At 39.6% G+C, this 21,593-nt stretch overlaps 1 protein-coding gene across 1 annotated transcript in view; it reads right to left on the bottom strand.

Moving 5' to 3' along the window:
• Positions 1–21,593, bottom strand: part of Col12a1 (collagen type XII alpha 1 chain) — a 108,023-nt gene that overhangs the window by 74,131 nt on the left and 12,299 nt on the right. Inside the window, exons 6-14 of the mRNA XM_041679795.1 lie at positions 20,030–20,293; positions 19,712–19,876; positions 18,764–18,937; positions 16,751–17,041; positions 15,637–16,239; positions 13,939–14,211; positions 10,498–10,770; positions 9,758–10,030; positions 1,578–1,850 (exon numbers count right to left, since the gene is read on the bottom strand). Of these exons, the coding sequence (XP_041535729.1) occupies positions 1,578–1,850; positions 9,758–10,030; positions 10,498–10,770; positions 13,939–14,211; positions 15,637–16,239; positions 16,751–17,041; positions 18,764–18,937; positions 19,712–19,876; positions 20,030–20,293 (2,589 nt within the window). The remainder of the gene's footprint in view (positions 1–1,577; positions 1,851–9,757; positions 10,031–10,497; positions 10,771–13,938; positions 14,212–15,636; positions 16,240–16,750; positions 17,042–18,763; positions 18,938–19,711; positions 19,877–20,029; positions 20,294–21,593) is intronic.

Raw genomic sequence — 21,593 nt, 5'->3', positions numbered from 1 at the left:
AAGGGAACTAACTAGGGAAAGAAACCTGGAAACACAGAGATTATAGACTGGGAGGAGAACAAAATAAAACGCATCCTGAGCCTGTCTATGAAGATGCCACAGTGAAACTCATTCCCTTATGTGCTACCTTAAAAATATTTTAATTGTATCTTACAGTAAAAGAGAAGAAAAGTGAAAGTTCTTCTCATTAGATCATCACCAATGTTTATAAACACTAAAATTAGTAGGCTTCTGTATTTTTCTGAAAGGCACCGTTGTAGCTTCAATAGCTCACAGTGTTGCCCCCATGCCACTGCTGAACTAGTCATCGTGAAGAGGGACAACCCATATTCTAATCCCAGCTCATTATTTCATGGCATAAACATTCATGGGACATGTCCTTAAGTTTCAGTTTAAAGTGATGCTGGACACACTTCTAAGCACACGTGAAGAAGCCCATGTAAAACTGTGAACCTTTCCAAAACAAACGAAGAAAGGGCTTTTCTCTAAATGTGTAGAAATGTCTGTGACTAACAGATGCTTGTTGTTATTTGATTTTATCATGGCTGCCTTCTTGTTTGGTTTGGCTCGGTTGCTTTGGTTTTGTTAGGTTTAGATATTCTATGCTTTCTTGGGGTTGCTCCGATTTGGCTTTTGTTATGCCTATGCATTGTACATGCTACAGTGTTAGATAAGGACATCTTCATACCAGATAGAGTGTGAACTGAGTATATTCCTCCCTGAGACAGTCCTGCCAGTGTGATCCCTTAGACCACTATTCACATCACAGGAAAAATGAGCAAAGAGAGGCCAGATCTACTGGCACATGCCCTTAATCCCAGCACTCAAGAGGCAGAGGCTGGCAGATCTCTGTGAATGTGGAACTAGTTCATCGACATAGTTAGTTTAAGCCAGCAGGGGCTACATAATAAAACCCTGTCTCAAAAAGAAAATAGTGATCAAGAAGCACAGATATGTCCAAGTATCCTTCCCTGCCTCCGTACACACACAATTTTCTCCATTCTCCACACCCCTACCAAGGTGGTACCCTTGTTGAAATTACTAAACATATACACTGTCACTCAGAAAACAGGAAGAACATCCTTAAGTGGCTAGGTAGGCACTGTACCTGGTGCTCTGTCTACTATCATTTCATTTAGTACTCATGGCACTGCAAGAGAAGACATTTATCATCTGTATTCTACAGATTAGGAAACTGGCATCCGAAGAACGCTAAGGCTCTTGACAAAGGTCATGCAGTCACAAAGCCTCCTAAATTTGCTTGGTCTACATGGGAGCTGTATTTTCACTTGTTTAGTATCCTAGCTAGCTGACCCTTTTACTAGAAAACAAAATGGACACATACGCATGGCTGGTAAGAATTCAAAATGGTCCAAATATATATTATTTTTCAGATCAGAACCTAATTGGAACTTAAACCACACTTAACCATCATTCATGTTCAGTTCTTATTCCCAAGTGAAAAAAAAAAAAACAAAAAAAACAAAAACCTCAGTGGCTCAATTTCATGTCACCTGAACTGATTAGTTCTTAGGTAGCACCAACATGTATCCCCACACTCTTGGGAAGTGACCTACATTCGGTTGTGGCAACTTTAGTCACGGGTTCTCCTTCTCCGCTGCTGTAAGTTGCAAAAACTGAAATTCTGTACGTGGTCTCTGGCTGTAGATTCTCTATCATAGTATGAATTGCATCTCCAGGAAGATTTTTCTCTCCAACCTCAATGTCATCATAAAGCGACTTCCATGAGACTCTGTACCCTCGAACCATTCCTGGAGCAGATGTCCAATAGGCCCCAATCGACGTGTTCGTAATGTCCTTAGTAACTAGATCTTGGGGTGAACCACGTTCTAGAACAGAGGTTAAAAAAGTATCACTTTTTAAATGTCACCTGAATAGTTAAGTATTCCTTCATCCTGGTAGACATCCTAACTTACTGGACTCAAACTCAGTCTCTCTAAAATTGATCATTGTTTCTGAGCTTTGGGGCTGTTTTTCATCAATGGAGCAAATCAGCAGAAGAAAACTTCATGCTGCACAATTCCTAACTATCAACCCCCATGTGCTTATTTGTATTACGGGGCCCTCTAGGTCAAGGCAGACACCCAGATTTGAAGAAATGAATGCTTTTAACTTTTTTCTAAAAGGAACAATGTCTGAATGTCAATATTTTATCAGATGTCAGGGTACTTTGGGACAAAGCCCACTTCCACAAAGGTCTCCATGTCATTACCAGGATGTTTTCCTTTCTGTCTAATTTTAATATATTCATTTCAATTTATGAATTACAGTTACTACAACCATCATATACTGCCTGCAAATCTTAACTTCCACCCCAGCTTTCTGAATAAACTTTAATTTGAGTTTCAAATTAGGTTCAAGAGAGCAAAAGTACAAACTTTTGACACAGCTTCACTCCAATGAAACTGTGTCACCAATAATTCTGGACAACTTAAAAGTAATGAGTCATCAAATAGAGCACACTTCTTGTTCTGTCTGATCAAAATTGTCTGCTACTAAATCATGGCTCTTTCATTAATCTATTCTTTCCCTAAATGGAAAGACATAGAAACCTAAACTTATGATAGGCACAGATGTCTCCTACTGAAACCCTCATTTTCCATATTTCAAATGTAATATAAATATACTAGTCACTTTATATTGAATGCTTTTACTAGGGTCTATACCACACTGTGACATAACTATAAAACTATCTGCCTCCTCAGCATACATTATGCCAAAATTGTTTTACATTCACGTAAATGACAGTGCACATACTAGATTTTTGAAAGCTGCTGTTTTCTTAACTCAGAGTGCAATGAACATTTCAGAACTACTCATAAACAATTAAGCATCAACCAAAAGTAAAGATAAATATTAATGAAAAAAATGTCAGTGCACAAACACTCTCCTCATACATGGTAGAATGTAGAGGGAAAGATAAATAGGACAGAAGCTGGAAAAGCTACCAGATCCTAATGGAAAGTTCTTAGTCCATCATAAATGACTTTGAAAGTAGACAGGCCATCTCATCTCTGGGACGGAATTAGCTGCATATTTCACTGAAACCAAGAACACTTATTTTCAAGAACATAGTGACTTTTTTCCTCAGCACTTAAAGATGAAAACCCTTTGCCCTGAGAATTTGTTGCTTGCATGGTGATAACCGCTACATCATCTTCACTTGCAGAATATGAAAGTGCAACTTTCTATCGCTGGCTTCTTGGCTTAGTTTGGTTGTTTGTTGGTTTCTACTTGTTTTGATGACTGATTTCCCACAATTCTAAGTTTCAAGTCTGCAACACACTTTCCCTTTGCTTTCTATTGGCCATTTTTCGACATGTGCCTTTGCTTCTGAATTTCTTGGCCTGCAGTCAGGAGGACTACAGGGAAATGAACTCACTTAATAGTGACTTTGGATTTAAAGAAGCTAGTTAATGCATTAATGATATTCTCCAAGCATATAGAAAATGGAAATTTTCTACCAAATTAATACCAGAGTAATCACCAATGTCTACTTTTCCTAAGGTCTGTGTCTTTCAGTCTGCTTTTTTTCCTAATTTCTAAAGCACTGAATTTGTGGGATTGTTTGTTTCCATGACAACAAGAATCAGTCTCACAAACACAAGCAAATAATTTCACTATGAGAAAAATAACAGGAAGAGAATTGTGGTTGAAGCAAAAATGTATTCACGGAGACATTTCTGAGCTTAAAACAAAAAGTTCCCTCATCACTAGACATGTCTTCCCATGAGTTTAAGCAACTATTTTAAGAATCAAAAACCTTGTAAAACTAGAACAAAATACTAACAAAATCACAATAAAGACTTTGTCAAGTGTCTTAATGCCCTGGGATTTATTTGCAAAAGGCCTTTTTAAGATACAAATGAAATAGCACTAAAGGATAGTTGACATCTCATTAAAGGCACACCAGCAATGACCTGAGTGACCCCAGAGAAGATTCTCAGTTACAAGGAACGGGCCTTTAACACCCAGCTTCTGACAAAGGTATATGAACATAATCTGTAGACACACATTACCACATCCCCACAGAAGTTGCAGCTCGGACCCCAAGGAAAGGAAACGAAGGTCTAATTCAGAAGCCATGACCGCAAAGATAAATGCTCAACCCAGTTTCTTTTATCAGTCAGAGTGATAAGAGTATCCCTCCTTGTTTAGGCTGTTATCCCGCATACTGCTCTTTGCCTCCACAACAGGAGGATACACATTCTAATGAAATACAGGATGCTTTGTAACATGTGGATTTTTAGAAAAGACAGTTCCTTGAGGAGACTAGGTATCAGGCCTACAACCTATGATGTTTTTTGTTTTCTTTTTAAATGGGGTCTTGGTTTGGTCAAACATTAGATTACCAAAAGCTAAGCAACCGTATAGGTATAACAGGCAGGACACAGGTTAGCATTAGGCTGGTGTTGGGGTTAAGGGTGCAATCACTTGCTAGTGGGCCACTAGCAAGCTATGTCACTCCCTAGTGCCTTGGCAGCAAAACATCTGGACTCAACGTGATTAGGAACATAACAATGTTTTGAGAGGCAAAGCTCAGCCCTGCTCAGATCAGAACACATGAGACTCTGTCTAAATACTAGCAGTTCCTAAAAATCTTTTAAATCTGCCCTGTGATTCTTTCCTCCAGGGCTCTTCACTCTTTTGTGTCTCCCTTCACACACTCTCCAGTCTCCTTCTACTCCCCGCCCCCCCACACCACACACACACACACACACACACACACACACACACCACTCATGTCTAGTTTCTTTCTGTTGCTCCTCTCTGAGAGCTGTTTGAGCAAAAGATACACTTGGCCAGGGTGTCACTGAGTCTTCACTCTTGCTTTTGTCTAGAATAATGGCTCCTTGAAAATGAAGAATTCATGAGAAGCAAAACTGGTTAAAATGGGGATTATGGTTATGATTGCTTGGCCCTTTCTGTATGTATAGCTTTATTGCCATGCACATGACTCAAAGTCACTTCAAGACTGACACTCAGAGACCTGGGAAGCTGATTTAACTGACCATCACATACTTTCAGTGAGATGTGGGATGTCTCCTTCTCTTCTCTCTGGCCTATCCTGCTTAAAAGAAACCGACTCTCAACACATGCCTGTTTTTGAACACTCAATGGCACTCTTGTGAGTTCAATCACAGTGCTGCCAAGGCAGGCATTTGATTGTTTAATTTATTTATAGTCCCTGCCATCAGGGAAGCTCCAGTTACCAGTAACTACCAGAAAATATTTTAGTTTGGTAAGACTGGTTTTGAACAAGCATCCATGTTTGGAATACATTAGGAGTGAGAGGAGAAAAAGAAAGCCAGAAGTTAGAGTCTGGTCTCCTGGCAGTGAGCAGAGCCCAGCAGGCTTTGTTCCTTTGTCCCCACCTTGCTGAGAGGAGATCCTCATCTGCTGGAGGGGTTGCTCCCTCCCTCTTGCTTGAGCTCCTCCAATGTTTGTTTTATGACCCTGAGGATTGCTCAGGGGGTTTCTCCTTAGTGGTGTGTTTCAATAATGCTAATCTCCTAGTGCCTGTTTTCTCCTGCTCTGAACTGTAAACTTGTGTTTTCTATATTTCATTCATCTCTGGAAAAATCTGTGGCATTTGTTTCAAGTGTCTCTTCTAAGTGTCATCTCTTCTTTTCCCTTTGATTCCATCTCAGTCGCATTCCTATACAATCTTCCTAGCCCCAGTGTAAGTACAAGGAATAGGAGTATCTTTCTGTCCAAGATTTTCAAGTATAAAACTCAATCGGATTTTGAAATCTTGGTATTCAGCCAAAGAACTAAGAATAAGTGACTTTTGAGTACTTGGCTTTGAATAGAGCACCTATTGTAACATCCAGGGCTCAGGGGAACATTGCAGAAGAGCAGTAGAAAGAATGTGAGAGGGCAAAATGAGCTGTGGAATGCCATCTTTTGGACCTGATATGGCCTTTATACTCATGAACTTACAGCATCTGTGGCTACCTGAACAACTTGCACAGAATCAAGCCAGTTAATATTTCAAAATGGAGGAGCTCATGAGGCCCCACCCTTAGCTGAGAAGCTATTGGTTGTTACTAGCTACTGGGGAAGGATGATTCATTTTGTTTTCTTAAGATCAAATGGCCATTAGTAGATTGTCTATGCTCAGGTAGATAGCCTCATGTCCATTCATTAGTGCATTCAGGTAGCACCAATGGGACTCCAGTAGCTTTTTAATGAGGTTGTGTTTTTTAATGAGGACATGAAAGTAGGAGGAGGATGTGTGTAGTATGAGAGGGAGAATGCTCAGGGAAAATGGGAAGAGAATCAGAATAAGATACATTGTATATGTGTATGAAATTGTTTTAAAAAATAAGAGTATTCTTTAAAACAATTTTGGTGTTTGGCATCTCCTGACTACAAAAATGTTCATATTTATATGAACACGATTATATAATATATATTACTATATATTAACAATATAAGAGCATATATGTGAATATATATATTCAAAATGTATTTTTTTCCTCGTGCCTGCTTGCATCACCTCATTGCTGATGCTGTGGAATTGGTGCAGCAGACAGGTGTATTCCTCATGATCTGAACATCCACAAAGGGTTGAATTATACAGTTTTTCCACACGCTATGCCAAAGAACCAATGTCTCATTTAAGTAACTTTCCTATGTTTCCTTAGCTCTTTTCCATTTGCCTTCCGAAAAGGAAATTAGCATCCAATTCAAACATAATTAAAATATAAATTAACCAACGATGATAACTGAAGAATGAGTCACCCTGTAACGAAGCTGTGCTTCATCTTATAGATTGTTCCAGCCAGCCTTCACACAGCACTTTCAAAAATAAAAGTTCAATTCCAAACGTAATGTAAATGCTCTTCTAAATCAATTTGTCTTTTCCGTTAGAGCTCAGCTCAAACGCCATCCAACTTTCCATCGCAGACTACAGAAGACCTGCTTCTGGAAAGCATTTCTAACTCAGACTGCAGAAGACCTGCTTCTGGAGAGCGTTCATGTGGAAACAGAACCAGAGTCACCATTCCAGAGGGCAAAGTTCACTGTCGACGACTCAGCTTAGCTACTTAAAGGAATAAGCAGTTTGTAAATATCTCCCAAAACTGCAGTGCAGTTTCAGAGTTGCAGGAGTAGAAGTCTGTCTTCCCTAATTATTGCCTCTCCAAATCTGACTTAGCTGGAGTTCTCTGGCAAGCAATTAAATCACAGACAAGAAACTGAATTGGCATTCAGTGATCGTGATAAAGTTCCTTGGCAATGTCAGAGTGCTTGTACCCTCAATGTATGATTTTTCAAATTATGAGACAGCAATAAATCTAAGAAAACAGAGAAGCCTTGTTTAGTCCACCTTGGAGAAGCCCATGGTTTTGTGCATAGAGCAGAACCCCTGCACTGTGCTGAAGACCTCACTGTAACAAAATGTCAGCTGAGTCAACTTGGTTTGATCTGTAGGGAGCCATCCATAGGTCAGGCACTAGCAGGTTGCTACAGCAACTGAAACAAAGGAAATCCTGAAAGGGCATGGTTTCCATAGCTAGAAAATACTCAAAACTCAAAAACAGAGTTGTACTATTCCCAAACTGATATACCCATGCCTTTGTGGTGAATCCCTGAATCAAAGCAAAGCATTATTCACTTAGATTTATCAAAGCAGGTTGCCCTCTCTGTCGTGTCCCAACAGTCAGTGCTAAGGGTTCTATCCAGACGTAAAGTGCATTTGCATGCACAGCCGCGTTTTTAATTACATTAAGTCTATCTACTTTAATGACAACAACGGCAGTTGGGGACAATATAAATCAAACGTAATGGCTTCTGCTCAGATTCCTCTGAAGTTCGGATCTGAAATAGTCATAAACTCTGCCTTTGTGATTCTATCACACAACAGTCCAAAGCCAACCATGAACTTGCCCGGTGCCAGTGCTAATAAATCTCTCTTCCAGAGGCAGGGGAACTTTTCAGAGCACCGCCTGCATTTCAAAGGGAAAAAGTGCGAGGAAAGAAATTCCGGCTAGAAATGGTTGTAGACCATACAAGGTATTCTAAAAAAGAATAAGGCAGAACTTTTGTTCTTTGAATTGAAAGCCACATGTTCTCGAGATAATCTGCAAAATTTTTAACCTACAGAAAGCTCTTGCTGGTTGACTCCAGGCCCTGGATAGAAGAAGCATTCCTTCAAGGTCTGCTCTTACCACCTCCTCTCCCAGAAGAAAACCAGATTAGAAAAACAGCAGCCCTCAAAAGCATTTGCCTGGCTCTTCTTTGGGCTTTCCACTCCCCACATTCACTGTCGTATCCTATTCCTGTACATGGTATGTGGATTTGGCTGAACTGGTATAATAAAATGAAATGGAAGAAGCAGGGACAAAAATCTTCTACTAATCTAGCCACAACTCCGCGTTCACAGACTCGTCAAGTTTACCACACATAACACAATAGAATAAATATGTCCATACAAGCAGGAGGACAGCACTTTTGTAATCTTCGTGATAGGCCAAGAGCTCCACCAAAGTGACAAAGACGTCTTTGATCGACACAATTTTGTTTCAGCGAGTTCACAAATTATTTAGCTTTCTTCCTTTTCAACAAATGAAAAACAATGCTTTTTTATTTATTTATTTTACTTCCTGTGCATCTTCCTCAGAAACAGTTTCTGGTCAAATACATGTAGGGGTGTGTGTGTGTGTGTGTGTGTGTGTGTGTGTGTGTGTGTGTTTACAGTCACACACACAGATGATTTGGCAATTTCTTGATGTATAAGGTTATAAATTTATAAATATTATGCTACCTATCTGAACTAAGAAAATTTACAGGACAAGAAAATGTTTGCTGAAGATTGCAAAGTGCACTTTGCTATGTGAGATTTCTAGTACATTATTGTTGGTAAAGGATGCTTTCATTTTTTTTAAATCAAGATGAGGTGGGGGCTGGAGAGATGGTTCAGTGGTTAAGAGCACTGACTGCTCTTTCAAAGGACCCAGGTTCAATCCCGGCAGCCACATGACAGTTCACAACTGTTTGTAACTCCAGCTCCAGGGGATCTGACACCCTCACACAGACATATATACAGGCAAAAACAACAATGTACATAAAAATACAAATAAATAAATTATTTTTAAAAAGATGGGGTGAATGGCTATGCAATACCATTTCTCAGACTGGATGCAGCTATGGTAAACATTTACTCACACCAACTGTGGTTACCTGCACACTAGCCCTACCAACATCAGTCAATGAAAGGGGAGGAAGGCCTCTGAACTATTGGATCCAACTAATGCTGGGTATTTTGCCCAACTCCAGTGTTTTCTTTCAATTTTTTTTCACTCATAATGTACTTCCAATTAACTTTTCTCTAATTACCAGTTTGCATAAGTAATGTAAAATAGTATAGTGTGGTGTCATAGTCCTTAAGCAATTATGAAAAGGGCAAAACTAAAGTCAGAGAGTGGCCCCCACATGGCAAATGGAGTCATGGCCACAAACCCTCCAAAAGCTCCACATATGACAAGTTTCCCCAGGTCCCTTCCCTTGAGTATTGTCCATGTTCTTCACTGCAGCAGCCCGTGTCTTTATGGCAGTTGCTCACACTTTATCTATATAAAGTAGGTTGATTTATAGTATTCATCTTAAATACACATTCCTTTTAAGGAAAAAAGACTACACAGTCAATATTTCATTCTCTAAAAGCACTTCCAGCTTCTTCATGCAGAATCACACAGACTCAAGATTTGCTGGAACACGGGGCATTACTTACCTTCAAGGGTTGTTCCTTTACCAGAAAGGGCTTCTCCAGCCCCAGACGCATACAAGGCTGTCACAGATATGTCGTATTGTGTCCCTTCCTTCAGTCGCCTCAACACTGTGTTGGTTGTCTCTCCCCTCACAGTGACCTCTTGAGTTTCACCTCCTGCTGCTGGGGTGTATGTGACAAGATACTGCTTCACTTTTCCTGGTGCCCCACTCCAAGACAGCTTCAGAGTTGATGTTGTAGCATCAGAAACTGTTAAATCTCTTGGATTCCCTCTAACTTCATTAAAAAAAGATAATAGTATCAAAAGGCATTATTTAGTTTTTTAAAAATGACTTGAAAACACTCACTTTTTCATATATGTGTTATATCAATTTACATCCTATGTAATGACTCTACGGCAGTATACACCACTGCCTCACTAACAAAATATAAGCTTTGCTAAATAGGGTCTTACACAATAGTAAACAATGAGCAAATGGCATCGAATTCCTTTTCTGTGCTTATACAAATTAAATCTTCTACAGAAGTCAGACATAGTAGCGTACTTCTGCAAACCCAGCACTTAGGAGGGTAGGGTAGAGAGATCATAGGTTTGAGGCTAGCCTGGATGCATATATGCATTCTGTCTCAAAGGAAAAAAATCTTTTGTGCAAAATCTGCCATATAAAATAGTCTCCTTAAAGCTTTCCTATAAGTGGAACCAGGTAATGTGTGTTGTAATGTGATCCGCGTATTTCCTTTACCTTCTTCGGTGGCTGCATTTCCTGTCAGTGGAGAGCCAGGTCCAGAGGAATATTCAGGAATTACAGATATTTCATACTTTGTGTCTGGTGTCAGGTTCTCCAAAGTTTTCCTCCTCTGATTGGCTGGGGTACTGACTTCTTTGCTTTCTCCACCAGATACTGGTCTGTATTTAATTCGATACCTTAAGACTTTCCCTGGAGCTTGAGACCAGGTAATTTTAAAACTGTCCGTAGTCTCATCTGTCACCTTCAGGTTTCGTGGTGCTCCTTTTACTGAAATTTAAAAATGCATAATTCTTTTTTAAAACTGGCCGATTTTATGTGAGTACAAAAAAAAACTTGCTTTTGAACATTAATTGTAGTATTTTTCTAACTAAATTCCAGGGCCAGCTTTATTTGTAAGCATTCCGGTTACAACATTTGTTTAGCCAGATCTTAAATAAATTCTGAAGCCGTTCTGCAAATAATTTTTTATTTGTATGGTCATTTACTGTAGAGGAAAAACATATATGGGAATGGGAAGTCTGTGATAAGCACTTGATGAATATCATTACATATAAATCTCAAAGTTGCATTGCAATGTGTATAGCACAGACTTAGGGTCTTCATGAAATTTTCAAGTAGGAGCTCAAATGGGAAGAGCATTGGACTTTATGTTTGGTAAACATGCTCAAGGAAAAAGACTGTGTATATGGACAACACGTTCAATAATGGTGAACTCAAAGTCATTGAGTTTTCACCTCATTGAGGTACAGCTGCAGTGTAATGTGGTTGTGTGCGGCCAACAAACAGAATTAGAAGTTTTCTTAAAATGTCAGCAATCATGGCGCTGGAGAGATGGCTCGGTGGTTGAAAGTACGGCTGCTCTTCCAGAGGACGCAGGTTGGTTCCCACCCACCCACACAACAGCTCACAACCACCTGCTACTCCAGTTACAGGGTATCTAACACCCTCTCCTGGCCTCTGAGGGCACTGCACACACCTGGTACATACATGTGCAGGAAACACACCCAAATGCACAAAAGTCAAATGAATGTATCAAAATTTAAAAGGAAAAATTCCACACACAGCTAGCTCACTTCAGACAGAAAAAGGAAAAGAAAAAAAATCCATCAGTAAAAGAAATATGTGGGGTGCAGTGGTTGTATACTTTAGTCCCTGTACTCGGAAGGCAGAGGCAAGTGGATCTCTGTTGGTTAAAGCCCAGTGTGGTGTACATGGCCAGTTCCAAGCTAGCTAGAACTAAATAGTGAGACTTTGATCCCACCCCTAGAAAAGAAAGGAAAGAAAGAGGAATAAAGAAGGAAGGGAGGAAGGAAGGACGGAAGGAAGGGAGGGGAGAAGTTGTAGTTTGCAAACTTTATCTATGATTCATTGACTATGTCAAGAAGAAAGACCAATTAGTCAAAACAAATGAATGGCTAATGGCGGTGAATCCTGCCTCTGAAGCTTAATAGATGCACAATTTGAGCCACAGATTGTTCAGCGGTTAAACATGACTACTTATTAGATTATTAAAATATCTGAATAAGATAATCCACCGGAAACATTTAGTATACATATGACACCTAGTACAGGCTCAAAAACCACCCGCTCAATTAAGATGTCAAATGTCAAAACTCGGCTCTTTACAAATGAAATTTAGATGCCACAATTTCATGAAAAGCATAGGCATCAAGCTCTTTTGTGGTCGCAAGTGTCTAAAAACTTGAGTATCTATGACTAGCACTCAAATTCCCTTTTCTTCTTCCTCTTTTTTTAAGACAAGAAATGAGAATGTGGTGTGTTTCTTTCTCGCGTTTATTTTTTTGTAAAGAAGTCATAATAAAAAGAACTCTATACGTAATATTACAGAAAAAAACAGAGCCTTGTGGCCAAAAACAAACAATGTCAATTTATTTGTAAACATGGTAGTTTTTCAGCCTATAAAAAAAGAATGAAAATAAAACCAAGTACAGAAAACACAATTGTTTTTAAGGTGTTTAATTCCTAGGTTAGTGTCCTAAAGTGACTAATAGTATAGTTGTCTCATGTGCCTTTCACCTGTTACTACAGAAAACTGTACTTGCTCTCTTCTGTTTGAAGAGAGGACTGAAATAACACCCAACAGCATCAAACCTTAGTGTTCTGGGAGAATGCAAAACCATCAGTACAAACAGTGAGTCTGTTTGTGCCAGAAGATATCAGAAGTAAACAGGAAAATTCAATTCAACATCTAGGCAGACTGCTTCACACTCAGTTTTTAAAAGCTGTCAGACTCAAGTTTCTTCTTGAGCTGTGTTAGGCAGTATCAGCAATCAACAAAGAAGCAGAAATATCTTAAGTGCAAATATCTAAGTTATAAAAACACACAAAAAAATGTGTTAGATATTTCAGTTGGCCTACAGTCATAACTATTCCTCTATCTTGTACAAAAGAAAATTATCAATCTTCTTTGAAAAATGTCTTAGCGACAAAGATATTCCCTAACTGTATCAGTAAGGTATGCAATAAATGCTGGATCTCTCTGCAAATTCTTCTTGTACATCTTAACTTCTCAAGATGCCCTTTGGATCCTTTCCCTTGCACCCGGTCAAAACAGGGAAAAGAAGCCACATCTCTTGTAATCACTGTCTCCATGTTAAGAGTAGTTGTCGTATCTTAATTTTTTTCTTGGACAGACTAAATGTCAAATGAAATTAATTATGCCTAAATGCATTCAGCTCTAATCAGTAAAGATGATATATCTCAGACACCAGTAGGATTAAGCCACTCACATCCCAGCAGCGTTTTTCACAGTAGCTAAAAGTGGGAACAGCCTAAATAGATAAATAACCAGAGTATGGTGCAGTCATTCAATGAGACAGCATTCATCCTTATAAAGAAATAAAATTCTGCCCAAGTATGGTGGCACAGGCCTTCAACCATAGCACTCAGGAGTCAGAGGCAGGCAGATTTCTGTATGTTTAAGGTTAGCCTGGTTTACACAGAGAATTAAGGTCAACCAGGGCTACATAGTGAGACCTTGTTTCAATAAATAAATAAATTCTGACAGAAGCTGCATCATGGATGAGGAATTACACCAGGTGAAAGAAGTCAGACAAAGGGACAAGCCTCACATGATTACATTGAGTAAGGGCTTACAATGGTCAGATTCAAAGAAACAGAACGTAGGACGACAGTCTGAGAACAGGGCATTGGGAGATGGAGATCGGCTATGGCTACAATGCTTTGGTTATACACGGCTCAGCACATGGGTGGTGCTGATGATGGCTATACAAGGTCAATACACTTCGTGCAGTTGAAATGTTCACCCATTGACTAAAATGGCTGAAAAGCGTTTGTTTGTTTGTTTTTCATTTTATTATCAGGTACTAAAAGCGAGTGGTTTATTCATGCTATAACTTTGCTATCTAATGAATCCCAAGGTTTTGAGCAGACGTGGGAGAGACCGCACCGTACCTTCAGCTGTGGTCTCCTCTCCAGTCAGGGGAATACTGAAGCCATCCTCATATTCCGCTGTCACATTGATCAAGTACAGGGTCTCCGGCTTCAGGTTGCTGAGAACAACACTGGTGCTTGAAGATGGTTCCACCACTGTGACCTCATCATCCCCGTTGACATCCTTGTATGTCACGTGATATGAGAAAACATTTTCTCCAGCTGGAGACCATTCAGCTTTGAAACTATTAGAAGTCACCTGAGTAAACCGCAGATCCTTTGGTGGCACATACGCTGTTTAAAAGAATAAAAAAGAAATAATTGAATTTTTTCAAATATATGGAATAAAAATAGACCCCTTGCCTCTGTGCTTCTGAAATTGTTGATATTGATTTGGGAGCAGGGTCATTGAGAATCAAGCATATGGCCGCTGAGAGAAGGCCTCCTTCTTAAAAGGATGTCTGGGTCATTTTCCTTGACTCTCCACAACAGTGATGATATTATACAAAGGAAGCAATTGATTAAAATGGAACTTGAATTCCGAGCTTCTCAAGACAAAACAGTAATGGGATAAATGTTCCCCCACAAGTGTCTGTCTAAACAGTAGCAGGTTTTAAATGAACCATAACAATTTTCCCAGTCACCCTGGTCCTTGCATGTTAACCCTTAGTGACAGGTAGGCAGATATTTCAAAGGAAGAGTAAGGCATTTTCTGCCATATGAATAATTATAGTAACTGGGATGGAGCCTCAGTGTGGAAAACACTTGTCATGCAAGTGTGAGGAGACTGAGTGTGAATGCCCCAAATCCATTTCTATCTGGGTGCAGTGGGGCTCCTCTGTAACCCAAGTGCTTCCACAGCAAAAGAAGAGGGTCTGGAGTCAAGAGAGCTCAGCCTGTAGACTGAGCAGCAAAGACTGTCTCAAAAAGGTGGGAGTCAAGGACAACACCTCAAGCCTCTGACCTCCACACACATGCCATGGCATGTGCATGCCCATCATCACAAACACATACAACTACATATACACATCTACAAAGGAAGGGTTTTCAAAATAATATTAAATTGAGCATGCCTTAAACTGATCCGAAGAAGAGACAATGCTTACTGCACATTGTCCTTGGGAGGCATACAAACAGGAGAGACGGGAATGGATAAAGTTATTAACAAAAAAAGACATGTGTAAATATGTCATATACCATAAAACTGAAGGAGAGTTTAGAAAGGGGATAATATTTCTATCTAAACATTGGAAAGCAGAATTTAGACACATCAAGAAGAAAGAATAGCAAATACCAGATGTGAAGAATCAGGCCCCAAAACAAGAAAAGAGAATGCACAAAAAGAATCCAAAGGTCCAAGACTTTTAGTTGCCTTGGGTTCAAAGGACCTGGATCTGTAGCTACACAGTAGAAACTCAGTAAGTGGTTGCTTAATTGGCTATGACAAATAGTGTGATGGAGCTGGGTCCTGAACTCCCCCAGGGATCTAGGGAGAGAACTCTCATGACTCTTTGGGTAAACAATCTTTTTCAGCAAATAAGAAATGATGTGCATACCCTGGAGAAAGTTATGTGTCAGACCCAAATATGCTAAATTTGATGGTTTTCAACAGCAGTGGGAAGTTTCCCTGTACCCAGTGAATCGAAGAAGAATCCTACCCAGGGTTTTAGAATTGGGAAACTTTGTTTAAGGCGAAATAACTTTCCAAAATCTACCAACCTTTCTTCTTTATAGCTGCCAACTCTTGCTCAATTCTAAGACAGATGGACTGTGTGAGTTCAAACGATATCCTCTGAAAGGCATCAAAATCCTCCACTGTGAACACATGGGTCTCGGGGGGAGGAGAAGCAATGGCTTCCAACTCGGAGCGAACAGCATCCTTTACGCCAACTGCGAAGATCTCCACGTCCGAATTCCTGAGTTTTATAGCAGGGTCTCTGAAAGCATCCGATGACTTCCCATCAGTGATGAGAATCATGACCTTCGGTACATTACTTCTTGAGCCTTTGTTAGGCACAAATATTTTCTCTCTGACATAAGTCATTGCTTTGCCTGTGTTTGTGGATCCGCCCCTGTAGGGGAAGGTGTTTATTGCTTTGATTATGTCTTCAACTCTGTTAAATTCCTTCAATGTGAACTCAGTGTGAGGGTCTCTGCTGTACTGGACAAGGCTTATCTGAACCCTGTTTGGTGAAATCTCAAAACTTTTGGCAAGAACTTCCAAAAAGGCTCTAACTTTAACAAAGTTTGCAATCCCGATGCTATAGGAACCATCGACCAAAAACACGATATCAGCTTTTATATCCACACCACGTGAACATTCTGTGAAGAGAAAGAAAATCCACACATAAACAAACGTGAACTAAAATATAATAAAATTAAGATATAAATAGCTCTAGATATCTCACTTTCTTCATAAGTCTACTTCTTTTCAAAAACTGCTGCAGGACTAGGGAGGCAACTTGGTGGGTCTCGTGCTTCCTGAGCAAGCAAGAGGATCTGAGTTTGGATCCTAGCCGCCCACATAAGAATCAAGTAGACCTGGCTGGAGAGATGGCTCAGCCGTTAAAGGCTGGGCTCACAACCATAAATATAAAGAATCAAGTAGACCTTAATGCAGTGCCGGGGGCATGGAGACAGGCAGATGCCGGGGCTTACTACCCAGCCAGCCTAGGCCAAAACAGCAAGCTTCAGGCTCCAGGAAAGATCCCATCCATTCCAAAACAAAAGAATGGGAGAAGAAAACTACCACAAATACTGTGTTTGAAACAAAGTCTGGACTAGCAGGCCATACTATGGTATTCCAACCCCCGTGATCCAATGACTGACTTACCCACTTGAACCTTCATTGGCTGAGTCTTCTCCATTATGGAAATCGGCTCACTGGATGTCAGTCCCTTCATGGCGGAAACACTGATCTGGTATTCCATGTCAGCTGAGAGGTCGCGAACATTGAGTGTGGTCGTCTGAGGCCCCACACTCAAGGCGTGATGTCGGCTTCCTGCAGCCATTGGCGTCAGGAGGATTTTATAGCCCGTCACAGCGCTGGGAGATGGATTCCAGCTCAGCCTAATGTATTTTGATGACACGTCTGTGGCAACTAGATTTGAAGGAGGCTCAACGACTAGGGAAAAAAATGTGGTGGTTGTTAATGTACAGCTCTATTAGGTTTTACATTTGAACATCCAATTCTCTTTATTCACATTGATGATGCCTACATCAAAACATGTTCATGCATACCCTCTCCCCCTAATCCACCTGTATGAAAAAGCAAACTGTTTCTATGGCCAGGATTGTAGTTAGTAGACTGAATAATTTGGTTGTGAAGAAAAAATTTTGAAATAAACTTATGAAAGTAGATTCAATGTTTAATCCTCTGAAACCACAATTTTCATTTTGAACTTGGCATTTTACTCATTGTCTTTATTTTCGTGTCCCAATAGAGATGTTGGCCAACTGTTCTCTGTGTTGATGATTTACTCACTACAGGCCCTGAAGAAAGATGGACGTAGCTGTGATGTGGTCGTGGCTACCCATGCAGCAAGTTCAAACAGCCACACAACAAAAACTTTGCCTGACCGTGGCCAGCACAAAACTACAGTCGTCTAAGAATTAGCCTGTTCAAAGTAGGAAAGTCAAAGCGGGCGTATGGATCTTGTGATAATGCAGAGTAGGGGTGGGGAAAGTTAGCCATTCGACAGTAAAGATAAAGAAAGAATTCAGAGCCTAGGAAGCGTGGAGAAGTCCTGGGAGAAGCAAAGCCAAAGAATTTACCAAAATATGATTGAAGATGGAACCACATGGAAACTATACTTAACCCCTTGTCCATTCCCACAGTGAGAGGAAGACCACCATGGGAAAATATTGGGGTTTTCGGGGTTCAAATAGATACTTATAAAATGCCTTTTGCAATGACTGCCCTCTCTTCTGTGTACTTAGAAGCAATAACGGGTGAAATGGGAAAATCTTTCAGATGTGGGAGTAGCAAACGGACCAATCTTCGAAGTAGCTCTAAGCTTTGAATGCATTAGGGAACACACACTAATATGAAGCCCTTGTCCCTGGGCGGTTGATGGAAACAATGCTATCAGGTCTTTCATGTTCTAGGATGCTATAGTGTCTGCAACCTGCCAAAGTTTAGGTCCACATATAAAATAATTAAAGCATATACCAGAAAAGCCTGACTGTGGATAGACAATATGCACAAAAAGACTTTTTTATAAAAGTCTAATCAGTGGAAGAGGGGAATCTCATAAGGCTGCACCCCAGGCAAAGAACTACAGGCAACTAAGGAAGACTGAAAGTGGGAGTAGTTTTTCCTAGAGGTGAGCCCCCAACTGTTATTCCAATACCAAGTAGACCCTGGAAGTCATATACATACAAGTAACACTAAACAAATTCAGCATAAATAAAAAGGCTGTATTCATATATTTATGCATCTACACACACAAACATAAATGCAAGAACAACAACAAAGAAAAATAATCCATAATTTGAAGGCAAGCAAGGAGGAACATGTGAGGGTTGGAGGAATAAAAGAGAGAGCAGAAATTATGCCATTATATTTTAATTTTTTAATTAAAGTTAAAAAATGTTAAATAAACTTAGTCTAATCAAATTTTACCCTCCCAAAAAATGTTCAGGAACTTCACAGAAACTAAGTATTTTGTCAAATTTCCCCTGGATGGAGGAAATAATACCATTGTGTTAACAAGTTGAGTTCAGAAACCAGACAGTAACACTGTAGGGTACAGTTAAGATAGATCTATTCTAAAATACCTATAAAGCAAGAACTGCTGTCAAAAAGTTCTGGTATCTAAATACCTCTCAACAAACAAGCACTCACCTTCTTCTCCACTAACCAGTTCACCAAGTTGTTCATCCACTCCTGAGCACACCTGGGAGATGATCTCATTCTGAATGTCCACAATCGCATCGAAACTGGCCACGTTGAAAATGTGGCTTAAGGAGGGTGTGGATGCGATTTGTTTGAGTTCTTTTGCATCTGCAGCTTTAATACCTTGAAAACAAAGGGTTAAACTATGTTAAAACGGGAACCCTACCAACTGCAAGAAGTTCCTTCCAATAATTCTAAGTCTCAAACTGAAGATACTATTAACCCTTTTTAAGTCAAAATCCAGAGTTGCTTTGACACATGCCTTTAATCCCACCACATTCAGGGCAGAGGCCAGAAGGTTTCTGTGAGTTCAAGGACAACCAGACCTACATAGTGAAAACCTATCTCGAATAGGTAGATAATAGATAGATAGATAAATGGCAAACAAATGTTCAATGACAAAGGATTTTATAATTTCACAAAAAGTAACCAGCCAAAGAGAAAAACAAATGGTTAATAGAGAGAGAGCCCCCTATTTTAACTGTGCCATCACTTGTCTCTGACATCTGTAAAGATAATATGTTTTATTCCAAAGTGCTGAATGAGCTGGAGCCCTGTGAATACTTCAAGTATTATGTAATGCAGAATGCATAAAATCCATTTAATGATAATACAAGGAGGGTCTTTATTAGAGTCGTTGGCAGAACGTTCTTTGAAAAGTAGAGAGCTGGCGAAGCACGTTTATGTCACCTCACTTAATCCATATGCTACAGAGTTTTATGAGGAAAGAGATAAGCAGAATGTTTACTCAAAGACAACTTGGCTTAATACCGTTCTATAGAATGCAGTGAGCACTTTTGACAGCATCCTTCCTTGAGGACTCAACCTTTATCTTCTGAAGCATTAAGTGCAATGAAGGAGATCTAGAAAGAAAATGGCTGGTCAGACGTCACCTACCCAGAGAGAAAACCTCAACTCCAATACTGCGAAGCTCCCGTGCTGGAATATCCACCTCATCCTGCGACTTGCCATCCGTGATAATTATTGCCACTTTAGGAAAGCCGACTCTTGAGCCAGCAGATTCAGTGAAAGTGTTTTTAACTAAGTAGTCAATGGCATCCCCTGCAGGGAAAAAAGAAACAGGCTCATGTACTCTAGGCTCTCACGCCTTTGCCAAGGTTAGAGCCTAAGAGGTTAATTCCAAAGGCACTTGCTATGCAATCAAAATAGATACTTCATTTATTTTAAACAATAAAGGAATCTCTCTAAACATACCTGTCATTGTGTTGCCGCCTTTGTATGGTATTTTTTTAATTGCAGCAAGCAGATCATCTCTTCGGTAATACTGATTTAAGTTAAATTCAGTCCTGGTATCCGTGCTGTACTGAACAACTCCAACCCTTGTTTTCTCCTCCCCAATATCAAAAGCAGACACAAGAGCAGCCATGAAGTCTAAAATATACTTGAAATTATTTCTTCCCACACTCCAGGAGCCATCCACAAGAAAGACTAAATCAGTCCAGGCACTGACCGAGCACTCTGTAACACATTAAACATATTTTTAAATAGTTAGAACAGTCCACCTTTAAAGAACACAGGCTAACATTGCAAAAAAATATTCCAAATCATTCTATTGCTTATAATGTATTGGACCCGTTATTTTCCATTTGCACACATAAAACAACATAAAACCTTAGAACATCAAAGAATTTCCAGTTACCAAGATCCAATTTGACGACTGGATGTCCTTAAATTGCTAGGTAAGACATTCTGTGCAAAGAAATAACTAGACACCCGATACACACTGCCCAGGAGAACGCAGTCCCAGCATGCACCCTGCCGACCTGTATTTCTAAACTACATTTTTATGCTTCCCCAAATGAAGATTCAATAAAACATCTGGGAGACACACAAGAAATGAGTGTCTCCTGCCTTGTTACTTATCAACAAGGAAATATAATCTGTGCTCTTTAAGCAGATCAGTCTAAGTTGAAGAGAACAAATATTTCATAGTCTGTCATATTTCCCAATATAAATGTCCAAGTTTATAGTCAAGGTAGTCTACACATACAGTCACACAAAGTAGCCAAAATATCTTCTCTTCATTATCTCTATATTCAAATTTGACAACTAAGACCTCCATTTCTAAACTCTAAGAGGAAATATTGTTGATGTAAGAGTCCATATGGCCACATGGTATCCTTAAGGGACTAAAATGCAGTGTGCTTTTATGACCACACGTTATCTTTCCTTCTTCTGTGGTCAAAGAAGCACGTTGGTTTTCATGAAAATCTGCATTTGTAAGGCAACATTTAGTGGATTTCTGAAGATGTTTTTGTCCTTGAAGTTAGTTGGTAGATAATAAAAGAAGTATTTTGGCAAAGAGAAGCAGAAAAAGGTCCTGGAAAATTGTGCAAGGCAATTTCAAGTTGCATGCTTAAATAATTTTTGTATGCTATTTAATAGAGAGAGCAATTTTAGTCTTTTAAAACCCATATCTGGCAGAATATTTTGATTTAGGATAAATACTGATAGTTTGGGAAAATATTAATGTAACTGCATAGGAGAAACTCCATTTCAGATTATTGGACTTGTAAGAGAGAATGATAAACAGTGATCTAGAGGAAATTTTTCCAGAGAAAGAGGCCTCTGTGTTTATAATGTTTTTATGATCAATCTGGGTCATAAAGACAACTTACAAAGTGACAAAATCAGAAGTCCAAGAAACTCCTAAGGAGTTCACTCTAGCAAGTCACACAAAGCACCGGCAGACAAAAGAAGGCTAACAGCCTCATAGCCAAGACTAAATAAAAGTGCTTTTCATCTGGTTATATATTCA

The sequence above is a fragment of the Microtus oregoni genome, unplaced genomic scaffold, assembly GCF_018167655.1.
Source record: "Microtus oregoni isolate MIOR12 unplaced genomic scaffold, Mior012 000032F_ref0000030, whole genome shotgun sequence".
Classification (NCBI taxonomy): Eukaryota; Metazoa; Chordata; class Mammalia; order Rodentia; family Cricetidae; genus Microtus; species Microtus oregoni.
Note: the sequence above shows the minus strand (reverse complement) of the source record. Positions and strands in the feature narration are given on the sequence as shown.